The 20,400-nt window shown below is 41.2% G+C and overlaps 1 protein-coding gene across 11 annotated transcripts in view; it reads right to left on the reverse strand.

Annotated features, from left to right (window-relative positions):
- The window catches only part of nhsl1b (NHS-like 1b), a 107,091-nt gene that overhangs the window by 41,079 nt on the left and 45,612 nt on the right, over positions 1-20,400 (reverse strand). For 2 of the 11 annotated variants that reach the window (XM_032543210.1, XM_032543198.1), the window contains exon 1: positions 1,293-1,610. The exons of 7 other annotated variants lie outside the window; for them this stretch is intronic. In XM_032543210.1, the coding sequence (XP_032399101.1) occupies positions 1,293-1,605 (313 nt within the window). In that variant the 5' untranslated portion in view covers positions 1,606-1,610. Of the gene's footprint in view, positions 1-1,292; positions 1,611-9,557; positions 9,917-17,527; positions 19,008-20,400 lie in introns of those variants that run through there. 2 more of the 11 variants (XM_032543200.1, XM_032543205.1) reach the window with 2 other exon arrangements.

Here is a 20,400-nt window from a genome sequence, read left to right on the forward strand (position 1 = left end):
AGAAAAGTATCTATTAGCCCTGGCTTAGCTTTTTTTTTTTTTTTTTTAGAATTTTTGTGGACCACTGGCATTATAAACACTTTTAATTACTGTAATCTCAAATCCTTGAGTACTTTTGTAAATAAATAATTATTTTATGACAGATCCTGTCACATCTTTCAGCACTCTCTCTTATCTCCCTGACGGCTCCTTTATTTTGTGACGGAGGTGAAAGTGGGTCACCTCTGTAACCCCAGCAGTGTCAGCTCCATCACCCCTTTACTGTCAGCTCTGTTACACTTCCCTGCAGGCCTGGCCCATCACCTCCAGCTGCTAGCTATTGTGTCTTGTTCCCAGGGGTGGCCACCCATGGGAGTTATGAAGTCCTACTGTCCCAAAAGAGAGTGATGCATGGTCTGGATGCAAGCATGCACATCGGCATTGGGCATACATTCCTTGTGACACACATGCACACACAAGAGGGCTGACAATACATGCAATTACTATGTATATGGGAGAGTGAATAAATGCATGCTCAAACACATGTCCATGCATAGTAAGGAAGTCTATAATTATGTATCCAACAAAAAAGATATAGTATCCCTACACAAACGTTGTAATGCTGATTTCACAGACAACAAGTAAGCTAATGTGCAATATGGCAGGTAATTTTTAAAAGCATTAGTGACTATATTATTGAAAGCCTTTCCCTGAGGATCATCTTGCCTGAAGCCTCGCCACCACACCAAAGGCCAAAGGTCTCCGAGGTCACAAAGCCACAATCTGTATAGATGGTGCACAAGACACCCAGCATAAAACACCTACACCTACACTTACACCCACACTCACACCCACACCTACACCCACACACACACAAGGATTCACATTTACAGACAAATGGCCTAGATCACTCAGATACAAGAGGATGGAAATCACTTAATAAGAAGAGACAAAGCCCGGCTTGGGAAAAGCTGCCGCCACATGTGTCATGACTCCCTGTGACTTTGACACACAGCATATAATCACTACCTACAAACAGTTAACTTAAGTTCTCTTTGAAGCATGAGCTTGTTTCACAGCCGGGAAAAAAATACCACAATTATTACTGTAGCAAAATGGCAATATGGTGTCACGTTAAGTCTGCTAAGTCTTACTAAGAGGCTCACAGAGACTGCCACTTGGGTAGTCCTACTCTAAAGTAGGTATGGTCAATGTAAGATATGGAAGCTCTAACTTTAGACCACGCACACACACACACACACACACACACACACAGTAACAGTAGTAAATATGTTCTGCTCTCTAGTCTGTACCTTTGCCATCCTGGAAGGTTTGTGTTTTCCCCAATGAGCCTTTGATGATTTGTCCAAGCAGTGGTTTGGGTGTCCAGAGAGAGTCTGGCCTCTGATGGACCTTTGACACTGAAAGCAGACGTTTGTGCAGGCAGCCCTCTGACCTGGCGGGCCTGGGGCTTGGGAAGGCTGGGGGCTGGAAGCTGTTCCCCATCTTGTTGGCGGGCAGGAAGGAGCACAGAGTTTGTTTCTTGCCAGGGGAGTCCTCATAGCAGGCCCTGTGCCAGCAGCTGACCACTGGCTTTGAAGCGAGGCAGTGCATGTATGTGATCATCCCCTGCTGAGACCTAACCCCCCCACCCCCCAAAGACCACCCTCTCCTGCGCTATCAGCCGACCAAAGTCCCTCAACTCCTCCTCCTTCTTTAGCACGACCCAATCTCTCTCTGGACAAGCACTTGAGGTGGTGAGATGGAGGGGTGACTCTGGGAGACCTCCCCTCTTGCTCCCAAACCCTCATTAGGCCTCCCCCTCTATTTCTGGAAAGATAGGACGGGGGTTTGGAGGTTTTTGCAACCAACAGGGGACCCAATCCCCCCTGCGTCTCCTCTTCTCTCCTCCTACTGTTTTTGTCCTTCCTCTCTCTCCCTCAGGGGATCCTATTGACTTGCATTGATTTGCCTGACAAAGGAAGGCTGTGCACAGTGTTGGATTACAAAATTTAACTCAAGAACAAATATTCCACAGAACTATTGCAGCACAAGGCTATTAAAAATCCTGCATGACTCTCAGTCAGGCGTCAGTCAGACTGCAAAAAACAAGAATTCTGACCCCAAAAATGACCAAGAACTTTCAAAAAATGAAAAAAATGATATAGAAATGGCATTGCACAATTGGAAATACCTGTGGTTAAAGCATGTTTTCTTCTAAATGCTGTTCTATCCTTTGTAATGACCGAGAAGCATCAACAAAGTGTGAAGAAACCAGTTCATGGCCAAAGATGGTGAGCGCATTCATTTGGTAAATTAGAGATAAGGTTTAATCTTCCAACAGAGAGTTCAGACAAGTTTGCCGTGTCTGAGAACATGCTGCTCCCTCTTTGTCCACGCATCTGAGACAGAATACCCGCATTGCCCTGTGGTGTCCACATGGCCTCTCCTCACCTCTCCTCCCAGCTCCTCCTCCTCCCTTTGCTCCTCAGCGCTGCTGTTCTAATCTGTAAACCCAGATATCCATCCCTAGCCTCAGATTGTGACACACACACACACACACACACACACACACACACACACACACACACACACACACACACATCACAGATGGACATCAGGCTGTAGATAATTAACTACATCACCTCCAGTGCTAAAATGTGTGGAAGTTTAAGAAGACTTCGTGATATGCATCAGCTGGTTACCTTGGATGACCAGCCTCAAGTGTGAAGAAAGCTGCATGTGGGGCAAATATCAATATACTGCCTCAGGTATCCTCCCTTGACTGGTGTTACCAAGTACAGAGATACAGCTGAAAACATACGCAATCTAGTTCTTTCAAGTAGCTAAAACACCTACAAGGTACAAAGTTTGATGAGTTTAATTGGAGCCAAACTAACAGAGGAGCACTGAGAGAGGCTGGTATGGACTAAGAGTTATATCCTCTCAGTCTAAGACAGACAGATGTAAAATAAGCAGCAAACAAAGATACACACACTGGGTGAGAGTAGTCACAAGTGGTAAGAACTTCAGACTAACCTGCCAGGAGGGTGTGTATCTGTGAATGATTCATAATCAGCTTGGCTGGCTAGGGTTATTGATGTGATTAGATTAATAGGATAAAGAGAAGCATAGGATAGGGCTGAAGACTGGATTTATTGTTTTATTGTTCTTATGCTGGATTTTTTCACTGGATTCTAGTGATGGCCCATTAACCCATGAAAGGTCAATCACCAGACATACAGTATATGCAGACATCCAAATGAATAAAAATAAGGTAAAAAAGAAAAGGGGAAAATAAAACGGGGGCAAGAAATACTTGAGAATACGCAAGCAAATGTCGCCCTCTGGTGGTGGCTAACACCTGTGCTATACAACACAGAGACACCAGTGTGAGTACTCTGTGTTGAAAAGTCACATTTATTGTGGGAAATTGGGATAGACATTTTTCCCCAATTCCTTGATATTTCATAGAGTGATCAAAAAAGTAAACGTCAGATAACTCTATAACAAAAATATTTGTTAGCCGCAGTGCAAGAACACTCATAAACACATTGCAATTTTGGGGGAATAGGGAGACCATTATCCTGCCAAAGCCTCAGCAGAGCCAGCTATTACCGATGGTTATAATTTCCACAGAATTGTGATTCAGCCAAACACACAAGCTGATTACAAAAACCAAAGCCACACACACACACACACACACACACACACACACACACACACACACACACACACACACACACACACACACACACACACACACACACACACACACACACACACACACACACACACACACACACACACACACACACACACACACACACACACACACACACGGCAAGCCAAAAGATTCAAACTGTGGCCTAAATTGCACTGTTGTTGCTCCAAATCCACAAACACATAGAAACATTGGGTCATACAGAACCTCAGGGGGTGAAATCTCATGCAGACCTGCAGAAATAACAACGTCATAACATCACATAAGGATGTGTTTTTACAAAGACACACATTAACATATATCATTTGGATTTTACAAGCAGGTAAGCATGTATGTTTGTGGTGGTGACAGTGGGGAGTGTGAATACACACATCCAGAACAAATATGATGTGTGTCTCAGTTGGCTGTGAATGTTCAGGTCTTGCCCAGACCTAGTATGCATGGCGGTCAGACTCTCACAGACCACTGCCCATGAATAGGGATTATTACTAGTCAGGATGTGTGTGTGTGTGTGTGTGTGTGTGTGTGTGTGTGTGTGTGTGTACCCAATTCTTAAACAGTGCAACATCCAGGTCAAGCTGGGGTAGTGCATATTGTGTATGTATCAATAAGTGTTTACATATAAACGTTCCTATGCCTATGCTATTGTATACTCACATGTGCACATAGACTGTGTGTGGGGGGGAGCAAAGCGGAAGGCTTTAGGGAAGGGACAATGGTAACCATGGATACATAGGTCTGAATGGATTAATAAGAGCACCTGCAAGCTGAGTTAGTCCTCTGTCTGGGGAAGTCATTCGCTCATCCACAGGGAGTCAGCCATTGTCTTTTTCAAACTTCACCCACAACAAAACTTTTCCAGGATTGTCACTGGAAACCCCTCAACTTTTTTCCTACTAAAAATACAGTAAGGCCCCCTTACTGACTCCAACATCATCCTAAACTTCCCAAAAAGCTATTTTTCTTTTTTAGATTATTTTTTGGGCATTTTTAGGCCTTTATTGACAGGACAGCTTAAGAAATGAAAAGGGGGGGGGGGGGGGGGGGGGGGGTCACTGGAGTCTATGCTTTACCTAGGAAGAGTTAGACTTCTTGACAAAGGTCAACATCTCATTCAGTTTCCTCTTAAAGTCCCAAAACAATTTTAAAGTTTGCATAATTTCACAATGTAAAAATTTACGATACATGGAGAAAGTAAATTGAATACAAGTATTATTAAGGTAAGTTTATTATTTAAAGTAACAGGTCCAATATTTACCCATGTTGTGGCATTCATTTCAAGCCTGATATTGGCAAAGAGCTGTTTAAATGGCTTTATAATCCAGCCCCACTGGAAACACTTATTTTGCTGTCTACATTTCAACACCTTTTTCCTGTCACCCCTGCACTTTTCTTCCCCTCCACTGGAGATAAGCAGCCTGCCACAACGAGTGTGAGAACATCCATCAATGCCACTACCCACAGGGCCAGAGGGCAGGTAGTGGGTCAGCCATGGGTCAAGGGAGTCAAAGTATTTCCAGACACAAAGCACAATCAGGTGCATTGGTTATTAAGGGGCTGAAGGAAGTTTAATGGGGTCAAAACTTTGTTAGTTACACATGATTCCTAAAAATCAGCAACATGATTTTGATTTTTGGCAATTTCCTCCAACATATTATGGTCTTATTGAGTTGCATAGGCTCAGTGATTCACTACCAGTAATGTAAACCCATGCAAATATTTTACTTGAAGCAGTAAATGCCAAAGAGGAGAAACTGAATGGAGCTGAGCTGGGCCAAATGAAGCCTAGAGACTACATTCACCTCTTGTGACAGCAGCCACCAGTCACTTAAAGCGGAACACCCTTAATTATGCATAACTTTAATTAATATACTTAATATAATTAATATATTTTTACTGGTTAGGTTATAAAAAATAAATCACCCCCTGTACAGTTGTCACAAAGGGGGAAATTAGCTATAGAGACCAAAACCGTTTTTTTTTAGCAGGCTGTAAACATTTTTATTTCTGCTGTAAAGTTTAGCATTTTAACGTCGGGTCTATGGGGATTAACTCCTGGGGGGGAGCCAGCCTCAAGTGGCCATGAACTGCAGTTTTTGGCATTTTTCAGCCCTTAGGGTTGCGGCTTGGGTAGCACATATGCCAATATGAAAAGATTGAACTGAACATAAAACTAGTAACAAGAAGTAGTTGATTTTTTTTTTAAATGAAGCAAAACACGGCAATAATCTTAAATATTTGCTTTGATTAAAAGAGATAAATATTTCAGGTTAAAAACTGATCATAACCAATAACCCATTTTTGTCCACAACAGTGCTGTAGTTCCCAAAGTCCTGTCTCTAATCTATGATATGTAGGTGCCATATAGGTGGTGAGAATCCTAAGTGAAATACTATGAAGGAGTGGAGGTTAAATATAAATAAGTAAATACGTATAGGCTTACACGTATAGCTATGTGGGTCAGTGCCCTGAGGGCCATATCTAACACGGCGGCTCTTGTGAAAAACCACTGTGCTCCTTCTGCCTTCCCAGGAGTGCGTGAAACTCATACACACACATTCCTGGAATTCAACTCACACACACAAGCAGGCCGCATATACAGTACAGATGCTTTAAAACATCTCTATTCTATATAATCAGTATTTCTTTAAATCAAAGATCAAATATAGATCCTGTAAAATATACATGTTCAAAACATAATTCAGCATAGCATAACCCACACCTAAATGCCAACACATTAGGCTGAAATAGGGATACTGTGGACATTCAGGTAACAGCTTTTTTCTATCTGGAGTTGAACGTCACTTTTGCCCCTTAAAATGACAAATATTGCCAGGAACAGATTATATCAGCCACCACTAGTTAACTCTGTTAAACCTGTAACAGCTATAATATAACTGTGGACTGGTTATCATGCTCTCAGCAAGCCAGAGCTTGTACTCAGCAAGAATTCATATTAAATCGGCACTGCATATCTGCAGTGTTTTAACTTTCTCAGCCAACAAAATCAGATCATGCTATTATGTTATATATATCTTTAATTACTACCAAATGTTTAAAGCTAAGCCTTATTCAATACACTAAGATGCAGATAAGATAAACTCAATTCTGTCTCACTGGGTGCTATGGCTGCAAACGTGCTGCTTTTCACACACACACACACACACACACACACACACACACACACACACACACACACACACACACACACACACACACACACACACACACACACACACACACACACACACACACACACACACACACACACACACACACACACACACACACACACACACACACACACTTACAGCTGGAACAGAGTCAAAATTTGCTATTGAAAAATTACCTACATTATTAATCAATTATCAACATATGTAGTTGGAGATCGTTTCTAGTAGTTTATATTCACTAATCAATTAAACGTTTCAGTTCTACTGTGTTTAGAAATTCAGTAGGATTAATCCTATTCAACAAAAAGACACTAATTAAGACTTAATTACATTAAACTAATTCAAACTAGATGATGCTTCTGGCTTCCAAGTGCACACGCTTTATCAACTAAGCATCTGTGTGTGTATGTCAGCACATCTGCACTTCTTCCTCAACTGCTGTTTGCAACCAAAACATCTAAAGACGCTATGATGCTCACACTGAATGGACTAAAATTAGAGTGGTTGAGAACATACCGGGGAACACGGCACCGAGTTCCACTCACGACATGCTCTTCCAGATTGGACATGGCCCAAGTTGCCCTTAACAGACCTCACAACAAGAAGGTTGGATGTATTCCCTGCAACAGATTAGCTTGACAAGGCTTACATTCACAAACATAGACAGAAAGTACGCATTTCTTTACCAGTCACACTGCAGGAAACCTTCAATTTGAGTGAGAACGAGGTTTGCAAAATTACTCCAACTAATCCCGACTCAGGCCCATCAAATGTCTCCACTCTGGGCTAACATATTCTTATTGAGTGAAGAAATAACTTATGTAACATAGCAAAAGCCACACCAAGTGGTCTGACCAGCTAGTAAAGAGCTTGCATTAAAATGCAAGGCTTTACTGCAGGAGAGTAGGGGGAGTGAGTGTGTGGTCAAAACAGATGAGAATCCACTCTGGCCACAGCTGGATGTAAAGAAACATGGACTGAAAATGTGTCACATCTGCCCAGAGTTGGCAACCACTACTGAGGGGACTTGTTTAAATCATAACATAAGCAGACATTCTGTAACTGGCATCCAATGTAGAGTAATCTACCCAGTGGATTCACAGTGTTTAATGTAATGCGCAGTATTTGGGTCAGTTTGTATATCATTTGGAGCTGGAAACCCAAACTAAAAAAAGAAATATGACACAGTTTAACACCTTCCTTCTACCATACAACTGTTTTTTTGGTCATAATTAAGCACACATAGTCAAGAATACAAAGTTATTCAGTACATCGATTTTTAAAATGGTAAATTACTTCCTCTAAAAAACAGAATTTTCTCCAAAACAACCCACATATCCGTTTCTCTCCATATAGACCAGAGTCACATAATGTGGAAACAGTAACTGAAAACATAAATTACTGCCTAAAGCTGATGAATATCGCCACAAATAGTGGCAGTGTTCAGTTTATATTACCTCATTTCTGACAGCCTTAAATCTTCAGGCTACAGAAAGTGTGGGATGATCTCCACATTTCTGAGATAAGAGCAGTTTGGATATTTTGGTAAGATGCAGCTGAACACCATTATGTTCATTTTATTGCATCTGCAGGCCTGGAGTTTTTTGGAGTTTGTTTTGTGTAATATAATGTAGTCTGACTGTTTCTGGTTTAGTTTATTCTTCAAAACAACTAAACATGTCAAATGACAGCTGGTCAACGATCAAAATCAATCAAAAGTATTTTTATTTCATTCACATTTCATGATATTCAAAATCACAGAAATGAAGTTTAAGTTTTAAGTGAGAGCCATGATGAAAACGCCAACGTGATGTTCTTACATCAGTGCATCAAGATGTCATCATTTCTCAACAACAACAAAAAGAAGCCGAAAAGCAATGGAAGCAATGGAATCTCTTTTTCTTCTGTTTTCCTTTAGGTCAACAGCATCATATCATCTACTGGACAACTTCATGTCTTCATTCATAAAACCTAGCAAATGGTGAAGTAATTACAGAGTTATGCAGTCATAGATTGAGCATAAAGCATACTGCAACATAGCCAAGCAACGAAACAGAGAGCATGTGAGAAGACACAAAAATGCAAAATGAGATAAAATGAAAGAGCAGCCAGTTTTTCCCTTATCTCAATTGGTCAGTCAAGTAATAGCCAACACATGGCCACACTCTGCAGGACAGCAGCCGAGCAACTGCAGCTTTGCCAGCTGTTACTGTAGACAACACATACTCAGACACACAAACACGTCACTCGTCTCCGGTAATGCACACTCCACAGTGAAGCAAATTCAAAGTTCATATTGTGAGTTGCATATAGAGGTTTCAATATTGGTAACATTTCCCTGTTTCCCCAAAATCAAAGATGAATTAGAGAGCGACCGAGAAGAAGAGCAATCAAAAAGCAAATCGACAGAGTAAAAAAGGAGACGTAGGCTCAAAGTCAGTGAACCTGAACGATTTAGAGAAAGAAAAAAAAAGAACAAAAGGAAGAAATGATCAAAGAGAGAACTAAAGAAAAACACATGAGGAAGGATATTGTGTAGGAGGAAACCTCTGTGACCGAGATTACTTTCCACACAGAGGAGACAAACGGAGTTCAACTTTTCTTTGTCCCAGAAAGTCTGCGGAAGAAGTCCCACACTGGGGTGATGCAAACACATGCATGTAATGTACACACACACTTACCTTTCAGACAGAACATGGCTTTTCACTTATATCCTCATTTATTCACGAGAAACAAATGCCGGTTTCTTTCCTGGCTTTCCACTTTCTAGCCCTCCTTTCCTCTCCCCCTTTCCCTCTCTTTCTCTACACAGCTCGGTCAAGGCACTCACACACAGACGCACAGATCCAGACACATACACTCCTCTTACACGGTGCCTCTCTCGCCATCTCCTTACCTCTCTTTCTCCCGTCACACACACACACATACATATATACATGCACACGCTTGTAAGTGGCAGCTAGCCAACTTCTACATGGAAGGAAACTGCTTCACGACCCCCTCACGCTGCTTCTCCTCTCTCTCCCTGCATCTGTGAATGTCTCAGTACCAAGCTGACAATCCCCCCCATCTCTCCGCCCCATCACTGTTGGCAAGAGGAAGAGAGCCAGAAGCCCAGCCTCAATCTCACACTTATAAAGCTGCTGTCCACCCATTATTGGTGTCCTTCATGTAGATTCTTAACACACATATTTATAAATATAATTACATTTAGTATATAAATTAATTTCACCAAAATGATTATCTTGTTTAAATTGTTTACATTTTTGAAAAATAAAATTACACAAACACACACAGAGCACGAGCCTCATCGAGGATTGTGGTTGTAGAGAATCTGGGAAGTCAGCAGTTTAGAGGGAGGCAGGGGGCCCTGGCTTGAGGTCGATCCATTGTGCGCTGATCAAATATAATCGCTTTAATCCTCACAATTCAACTGTTTGTTATCAGGAGCAGCTACAAGCTCGGTCCATCCCAAACCCCCCGCGCTGCCTGTTCTGAATTACCAGCAGCAAAACAAGGAATTGGGAGAGGGACATACTGGCAAATAGCATTTACTTTTGGATGTTAAGTTGCTGCTTCTATCTTGCTCAACTCAAAGAGTACAACAGAAGGAATTCTTACTGTATGTTACCAAAACTGAGAAAAGAGTACATGGGCCTTGCCTGGGCTTTAGTGCCATGCCATTACAATACTACTATGACAATGAAATGATAATTTATAAATAAATAAAAGCGGAGGGGAAAAAATCACGCAGAAGCTAAGAGCAGATTTTTAGAAAGAAAGTAGAAATAGAAAAACAAGTAGTTTTTTTTGTTGGAAAAGTAGCAATCCAGGATTTTGTTTTATGTTGGGTGCCAAAATCTGAACACAGCGACCATAGACAGTTACGGTTTCTGTGTCAACATAAAGTTTAGCTTACTCCGGGCTAATTAACAGAATACAAAATGCCATTGATTTCCAATGAGGCTCTTTAGTGGATTTCTCTCACTCTGCAAAAACACAGTTGGTTACTTCTTAGTAAAGCTTAAAAAAAAAAAAAAAAGGTAAAAACCAGTCAATACCCATTTAACAAGCAACAACGTACCAATAAACTGAGCTAGTTTATTTTGGGCGTGCAGGTTTCATTCATTATTCAACTGATTAGAACATCTCTGAAACAGGTGAGTCACAACCTCGGCCTGCCAGGGCACCTGGTGAGAGCCTCTAATCGCAACTAATTTATTGGAAGTGATGTAAAACTCAGTAACGCTGTTTTATTTGCCTTCACTTCTGTTCTGAAGCCATTATCAATCATGTATTATAGATACACATAACAAAGGCGATATACAGAACATACAGTGTGTACTACTTTATAAGCTGTGTTATGGCTCCATTCATTATATTTTAGCACCATCATGTTCACAACACTATGACCTTTCATGTAAACAGTTAAGAGTAATTATAGCAATTGTGACAAGTAACCACAATAATCTTTGCATCATAACGCATTATAAAATCTTACAGTGACATTTAAATTCTCTATACGTTGGGTTATAATCCTTTACATTAGGTATTTATCATAGACCTGATGGGGAGACTTAGGTAAGACTTTCTATTATTATACAGTATGATAGTCAGACACAGACATTCTAAACTGGTTGGTATAGCAAGCAGATATTTTTGGTAGGGTATGATATGTAAACTCTGCATAGAGGCTGCTAAAAACAGGATAAAATAGAGTCCAAATAACAGCGTTAAAAGTACAATTAAGCAATGTGACAGCAGTACTATCCAAGTGTGAGTGTTCATGTGTGTTTGTGTGTGTGTGATACAGTATGAGTGACATAAAGCCACTCTGCAAGGTTGAGTCCATAAAATGAGAATACCACAAAAAAACCCAACCCTGGAAATAATCAACAATTTAAAACACACGCAAAAGCCTGAATAGACCCACCTGACCAGACTATAAAACCTGACTTCACCAAACCTCCACCTTAATTGGATGCTGCTTCGTCCAAAATGGCCTTTACTTTATAACCTTCACCACAAAACCCTTGACACACTTGAGGTCTGCTCTCACAAAGCTGAAGTGGTAAAAGCAGAGAGGTGGAGTTTCTGTCGTGCTCTTAACCCATTATGTTCAGAAAAATGTCATTTATCATTTATGTAATTTTTTAAAACGCCAAAGTAGATGAAAACATGCAGTCATTTGCCATTTCCTTTGCTGGCAGTCTGAAAATTAATTTGGATAAAAACTTGGCTAAAGACAATTTTGCTTACTTTGATTGTAATCATGAAACTCCAAAACACGATTCATTTAAGTTAGAAACGATTAAAAGATTCTACACTTACAGTATTTTAAAATCAGTTATTATGCTTTATATTCTATATGTCATGATAATGCGGTAAAAAAATGCGGTTGGTTGTATTATTTTATCTATTTTGAAAATTATGTATAAGCAGCATAATATAATGTAAATCCCCTTTTTTTCTTCTTAACAGACATTTCAGCACTGGACTGCATGGTAACAGGTCTTTTGCTTAAATTGCCGTCTCATACTGTAACTACAGGACATAAAGACACACTCAGAGGCATACCAACTGACCACTGTTGTCATTCTTCAAAATACAGTCTTTGCCTATGAATAAAACAATACCAGCAGGGCCGTATCATGCCAAAGGCCCCATTACAGTATCTCATCTTAAACATTAGTCACCATGTATCTAACTCAGTGTACTGCACATCTTCTATTGTATCCAGTGCAGCACAAACATGACATGTTGTTACGGTCTGCTGGGAGCTTTATGTCAGTGCAAGATAAAACTAAATAAGACACGTAGATAAGAACTAAGCTTGTTGCAGCAAACATAACTGTGATGGTAGCACAGACATTTAGACGTGCAACGAGAAGTAACCTGGAATTGGAAAAATCTGAGCCAACCAGACCTCTCAGTTGAAACTGGTTTTGTCAGTAGTAATAAACAGAAATAAGAAATAGAAAATCTCAGAAGACACGATTGGATGTGTACTAAAGGTGACCGAAAAAGATCATCCCCTCTACATATACGTGGATTATAATTTCCCCCCCCCCTGGATTGTGTTGGGACATCAGCAGTGCATACTATCAACATAAACCCTAGCCCTCTATCCCCTCATAAACTGAAATCATGTTCACAAATATAATCTTGTTTTTCCTCCACCTTCACTTTTCATGATCGAGTTGGGTCATTTACGGATTAGATCCCATAATACAAAAGGTAATAGGATACATACAATATGATGCAAAAAAGGTGGGTGATGCAAGTCAGAGATTAGGTTTTTAAGAGGAAATACGAGTTAATGCGATTTAATACAGGCTACAAGTTGACTGTGATGAGCGGTAGGCTTTGGTGGTTTTCAGCATACAGTAGGTCTGATCTGGGATTGGGATCAACTAATAGAGACATAAGGAGGAGGTTTTGTGGGTCAGAAAGAAAAAAGTGACTTACCTGAAAATCACCAAAACAATGTCAGCACATAGGAGAGAAAGACAGAAAGAAAAAGGTGATTAGAAACTGTAAAAAGCGTACATCTTCCCTCCCCGTTACATTGAGTGTGCATGTATGTTGTATGTAAACGTATCTATTTCTGTGTCCAGCAGGAGTGTGTATACGCCCTGGGCTGTGGGCCACATCACCAGATTTTCATGTCAGTCTTTTAATGAGGCCTTGCTGGTTTATACATCACAAGTCCCCCCTACAGCGAATTATCATCTGCTAATCTGGATTTACACATGGACTACATAATCATGCTGTGTGCGTAAAAACGTGCTCTCAAATTTCAATATGCATCTCACTCAGACAAATATGTCCTAAAAGACATTTTCATACAGCCTATGGGAGGTCAAATTCTGGTTCTGGCCGCCACAACACTGGGGTGCCAAGGTGTGGTAAATATTCAGGTTAATATGTTGTTGACCTAAATGTGTAAATGAAGGTTTAAAAAAAACATACAGAAAAACAGTGACACACTGTAGATATATAAAACACACAACTAAATCCCTAAATCTCCCTACTTGCATGTTAACACGGTGCACACCTACTTGCCAACAACGGATATCTCAATGAATTAGACTCAAGAGTCATCAAGTTCATTTCATACGGTTACTTGCTGTATACAAAATATAAACAGCATACACAACAAGTAGCCATAAAGTAATCATGTGAAGCTCAGATTCCCTGCTTCCAGACAGGGAAACAGGGGCTCAGGAAGCCTGAGGGGCCTCAGCAGCCTGCCCGGGACCCGGCTGTCCGATCCATTTCTTGACATGGCCCTCCAGAACAGCCATTGTGTCTGTCCGTTGACTGATCAGACATACAGCCACATAGAGAGGATCAACAGATGTGATTGAGAAGACTGGGTCAGGTCATTGTGTGTCTTTGTATGTGTGGCAAAGCAAGAAAGACAGAGAGGAGACAGCGAGAGAAAAACTGAGTTCAAATTGTTGATGGAGGTTGAGAGAAGATATCAGTGAAAACACAATCGCCTCTTTTTCACAGTTACTTAACTTTTGCTGCCTACAGGCTTCAGGCCTTATAATCAAAACATTTCCCCTGTAGGGCATCAGAAAAGAAATGTGTCCCCCTACATTACAGGTTTTGATTATGTGAGATGTTGATATACATACTAAATCCACTTGATTTTTAACTGTTGTCCCAAATCACATTGCACAAAGAAAACCAAGGAGCTCTTCACAGCAGGAAAAAGATGTTGAATGGGGGGAACAGTTTCAGGAATGTCTCATAAAACTAAAAAACGTAAAATAATTGGGGCAACCTGATGGTTGAGTGGTTAAGATGCATCCAATAAACTCTGATGTCTCTGGGGTCACTTTATTGCATGCCACACAACTCTCTCCCTATGTTGCTGCCTACTGAACGCCATTAAATCATCATCAAAAGTATTAAATGCTTAGAAAACAACCATCAGTCCAGATATTTCATTATTTCCCGTAGGTATGGATTGTTTTTATTTATTTAATACTGACTGTTTGTGGTGCATACTTCACACCATTAGCATATAGAATGGAACTGGGAGACTGAGCGCTGTTCACCTGCAGGACATTTTTAAGTAAATTTAAGTAAATAGTTGCTGGTGAAAAACTATATTGAGTCAAGTTTTTACGATTCTTTTAAGGCCAAATAAAACATAACACATATTAATAAACCAGATATTTAAGTACTTTTGTGTTGATCCCTGTCACAACTCAGTATTGTTAAACCACCTCAAGTTAGGTCTTCCGGGACAGCCAATAGCAGCTTGTGTAGCATATGGCTCTCTTACACATGATTGGTTCAGAGTTTTCCCAATAGCAAGGTCAAACTGAACCACACCAGGAAACACTCACTCGCACACCCATTTCCTTGGCAACCGTGGCAAACACCCAACCAGCCGAGCTGGATGCTGCGTCAAAATTGCAGGTTTTGGAGCCACAAGCAGTCATTTTGGGGCTATATTTACACAGACTGCCCATGCGTCTTGTTATGGGTCCTGGCAGGCACGTGGAAGACAGATCCAGATGTTATAAATACTCCAGGCTCAAGAGAGGTATTCTTATGAGATGTTTCCTCTATGTGGTGTTCAGAGTGCATCCGTACAGTATGTATTTATGCTTGTGAGTGAGTTATGGACAGAATAGTTATTATATTGACCTGTCTCTGACACTGTCCCTAGCCTAGAATTAGCTATAAAAAAATATATATATATATATATATATATATAATGAATATGACAGACAGACATAGAGAAAGAAACAAAGAAAGAAAAAAGAGGGTGTGTGATGAGTAAAATAAAAATAAATAGAAGCACAAGAAAGAGAGCGCCAGTCTGAAAAACAAATCCACTGATGCCATCTCTTAATTTCCAATTCAACAAAATCAATAAACACTCCCCCTTCCTTCCTGTAAGGTTTAACAAGGAATTGACCACTTTCAATCTGCTACCCGACTGTTCCTACCAAATAATCAATAGGGAAAACAAACCCTATCAGACTATTAAATTAAGGAACTCAAATGAGGTGTTAAAAAGTCATGTTAGATTAAAGAACTACACGAGGGAGCAAAGATAGATAGATTCTAAATATGGCAGGATGATAGCTGACAGAAGAAACAAAGGTATACCTTGGTTTATATACAGTACATTTAGATAAAGATTTGGCTCAGATGCATTACACCTTTTCTGCATATGCACAAATAGTACATATTGTACAGGGGACCATCACTGTTTACTTCATGTGCAAATCATTTGACAATAACAAACATTAAAGGTTCTACATGTACTGTACATCAAAACCAATGTTACACAAACTGATAGAATGGGGTAAACAGCTAAAGCCTTGGGTTTAATGATGACATTCAAAATGGTGGCTGCAGCTTCTCCCCTTTGACTCAGGGAAAAATGTGAGAACCTCAAGCCATTCCAGCCATGTGCAGCCACGTGCGGCCTTGAGCTGTTTTAGGAAGAGGGCAGGTTCAGAGGTGATAGAATGGCCAGAAAGGATTGAGACAACAGCAACAAGCTCCACATTCCTGTGAGGCAACAAAATGGCAACTTATGCTTAAGCAGCTCCATGTGTCTTTAAGAACTAACTACAGTAACAGGAACAATCCTGACACTTAAGGTGTCAGTACAATTTCTAAAAGGTATAAGAACTGTGCATATGAACACAGACACATGTTAACATGTAGGTAAGCACATTATGTAATATGTACCATTAGCAAAGCAAATTTAAAGCATTTAAAAGCTGATACATTCCTGAGTCATTTTAAAAAGTATGAATAGAGTGAGTGATGTCAAACTATCCCTCACTGTCTTTGTTGATGTGAGTCCAGCTGAAACAGACCTGTCACGGCAGCTGCAGACGACGACAGTATGGGTCAGAGTTAATGAAAACGAGTGGTGAGAATATTAGAACAGCATCGGTGTCTCTTTCAAATTTCAGGCTATGGTTTGGCTAAAGTTACAACCGTTGTCCCCTAAGTCTTATTGACACCACTGACTCATGTACACACATACACACACAACTAATCAATAAATAATATCCCTAATCAGGAAACATTATACCCTTAAGGTACTGAGAGAAGCGTAAATGGAATTCTTACCTCAGTCAAGATGTTGCGAGAACGACGTTTTATTCTACTGTATTACATCTGAGTAAAGAGCTATGCAAGTCTCCACAAACACACACATATACACACACACACCGGCACCAGCCTGTGACATCACCATGCCCATGACGTCTGCTTCCGGGCAGACACATCATTGTTTACCTCTCGCCCGCACAAAGTGCCCTTTGACCCCCTAACAGTCCCACTGATGGTGGACACCTCCTGCTCTTTTCCTATTGCAACCAGGAAGTGCCAGGGACGTGGAGATGGAGAACAAGGAGCCATAAAAAGACAATGACCCACTTCTTGCTTTGCCTGTGCATGTAAACAATGTCATTAACTGGCTTCCGGGCTGAGAGCAAGAACAAAAATTCATTCAAATGAGCTTGCGGCATTGTGACAACTTGTGTTGCATCCAAGCCAAACATACCATGTGGACTGGACTAGCCATACTGGAAGATATACAACAAACAGAATCAGTAAGCAGTGACATAGCTTGTCTCTATGTTGCTTTCTCCCCTCTCACCTATTTTGTGTTGAGGCTGGTACACCCAGTCATCAGTATCATCATCATCATCCTCCTCCTTCTCATCTCTGTCTGCCGTATGAAGGTGAGTGTGCGAGTGTGAGTACGGTTGACGGTTGTGGACGACGTGGAGCTCATTCTGGCTGTGGAAGATGCGCTTGCTCCGGCGGGAGAGGGTGGAAACGCTCAGCCAGCTGAGAGCACGGGACAGGCCTGCGGGCTTCTCCTTACGAAAGGAAGCAGACCTCCTTTCCCCTCTCATCCTTAGTCAGGGAAAGCAAGTCTAAGATGGAAGGATGTATATCTTCAAAACCACCTGGAAAAATATTGCTCAGATGCAGATCCTCAGGTTGGTTGGTGGATATTCACTCAAAGTCCAGATCATGAAATACCAAACATTTCTGAACACAGTATCCAGGTCTGCGCACTAAAATGCTTCAAACTATTCAGATTCCATGTTAAGTATTAAATTAGTTCCAGGACGAACTTCGGATATAACCCAGTTTTTCTTTACTTTGGTTGCACAAATCCACTTCATGACTCTGACCTGGACAGTCAAAACTTCCACCCTCTTTCTCCTTCAATTAATTTCTGTGTCACAGGCCAAAAGCCAGACTTAAATAATATCTTTTCCTTTCTTCTCTTCCTTTGTGTTTAAAGATTCCGGGCGTGATTCCCAAACCCAAAAGGGGTAATTAGGCAATCCAGCAATCTGGAAAATCACCACCCCTCTGCAGCACACACTCCGATACACACAGTTATATGTGCACACTCGCTGTTGGCTGTAATAGTCCTTGGTGGTGCATGACAGGGTGGAGAGAGGTTTCCAAATTACATTAAGATACTTTTCAATCACTGCGTGTCAGCGGTTGTTGTTTACAACCTTGTGTGCTCTTGAGTGTTGTTATCTCCAGTTGTTAGCACACACACCAGCTGACTCGCACCATCTCAGCGCCTGGCCGGACCAGGAGGTTAAGAGGTGTCAGCGTCCCTGGGTCTATTCGCAGCCTGATGGAGTTACATGCACACTCACACACTCACATATGATGTCCTCCCGCCACTAGCTCTAAATCCTCTAAAATGGTATGTGTGTGTGTAGATGCCAGCAGGCAGAGATGACGCCGCCTCTCAGGGTTTCCAAATTCATCCAACTTCTCGTTGACACTTTCTCCTTCTTCCTCTCTCTTCTGTTCTGACAGCATTCACTGGTGTATCGTCATAAGTGGTGGATGAGGAAGAAGTACGCCAAGTACGCTGATGTTGTGAAAAAACTCCAGGTGTTGACTGCCATCTAGATCTGACTCTCCAGTCAGCTGATGAGCACAAGTGCTAAAGCAAGAACCAGGAAGGGGAAGCCCACACCTGCTGAACACACACGTAGCGTGACACACAGACAGCCAGATAAGCAGTATGCGCTGTTGAGGATTCCCTGGACTCCGGTCTTGGTCAGTGTGTGACTGACTATGAGAGTTGACTATGTGTGTTGTGACTATAAGGTTAGGGTTACACCCAACCCTAGTAGCCACGGTGCTGAAATACGAGTCAGCCCGTCCCTTCTTCTTTCCCTCCCTCTTTCTTTCCCTCAGTTTTCAGTGATCCCTGATCTCTGCCCCTCCCATCCAATGCGTTTGCCGGCATGGCAACCACTTGTCCCTCCCTCCTTTGCTTCTTTCTTCCCTCCCTCACACTTTTCTTTCCACACGTAACCTTCTGTTTACTTTCCTTGTTGTCCTAGTCGCATGTAGCACCTCAGGTGCTTCTGAGGAGCTTTATCTGAGACAAAAGACACAATGTTTAATGTTTAATCCCTCGCAGGTACCGGCGGCACTAATTGCAAGTTGTGTTTCATCTAAAATACATTTTTAGAGCTAATTTGTATTAGTGAATAACCAGAACAGCTACAGAATACAAAAGAACACATTGTAGATCTGCAATGTCAGACTGATTTCTCTCTGGAAACCACTACATTTTGAGATTGTTTAAAGGCACTAAACTGTGTATTCAAATACGTGTTATGACACTCTCACAGCAATACTGTAAACTTACACTCTGCCTTAGGTGCTGGAAGGAACTGGTTAAACAACAACTTTAGAGTACCTGAAGACAACAACGAACATGAGTTAATAACGGGGTGATGAAGACGGCCACCCAACAGTGATGCATCCGTCAAACATTTAAGAGATTGCACTAAGTTTTAGGTGTTAAAGATTAATGACAAATATGCAAACGGTGTATATTCTTTTTGTAAAACCACTACACAACACATATTTAGCTGCCCAACAAATAGCTGAGGTAGGCTAAAATAACACACGGAGGCCCTCAGGGGCAAAAACCAAGTCTTTATGGGGCACTACAAGTTTGTTAGGGAGGCGGAGCGTTCCCATCCAAGTGTAACCGCCGAGGGAGTGTGACCACCAAGGTGTGACAATATACCACCGCTGCCTGTGTGCATGTGTGTATTTAAGTGTATAAAGCACACGTGCCTCAGAATCAGAATCAGAAATCTGTAACCCCATAACCCTTTCACTTTGTTTTAACATTGATTCAACTCAAAGATAGAAAATTAAAAGGAATAAACTTTATTTCTCCACACCGATTTAAAGCTATAACTTCTTATTGTGGACCTACTTTTGAGGAGCCATTACACTTCTGAAAGCTGATTCCAGATTTGTGGCTGTGATACGGTGTAAACCTAGAAAACTGGTGGTGTAAACCTTCATCACTCTGACAAGTCCCAACCTCATTTTCTTTTTCCCTTTAGAGGGGAAATCTGCTATCTCAGCACTTGCTGTTTACACAAAGGGACCACTGGCAGCTACTGAAGTCCTGGCTTAACTTACAAACATGTATCGCGCACAAACACACACACACAC

The sequence above is a fragment of the Etheostoma spectabile genome, chromosome 18 (genome assembly GCF_008692095.1).
Source record: "Etheostoma spectabile isolate EspeVRDwgs_2016 chromosome 18, UIUC_Espe_1.0, whole genome shotgun sequence".
Classification (NCBI taxonomy): domain Eukaryota; kingdom Metazoa; phylum Chordata; class Actinopteri; order Perciformes; family Percidae; genus Etheostoma; species Etheostoma spectabile.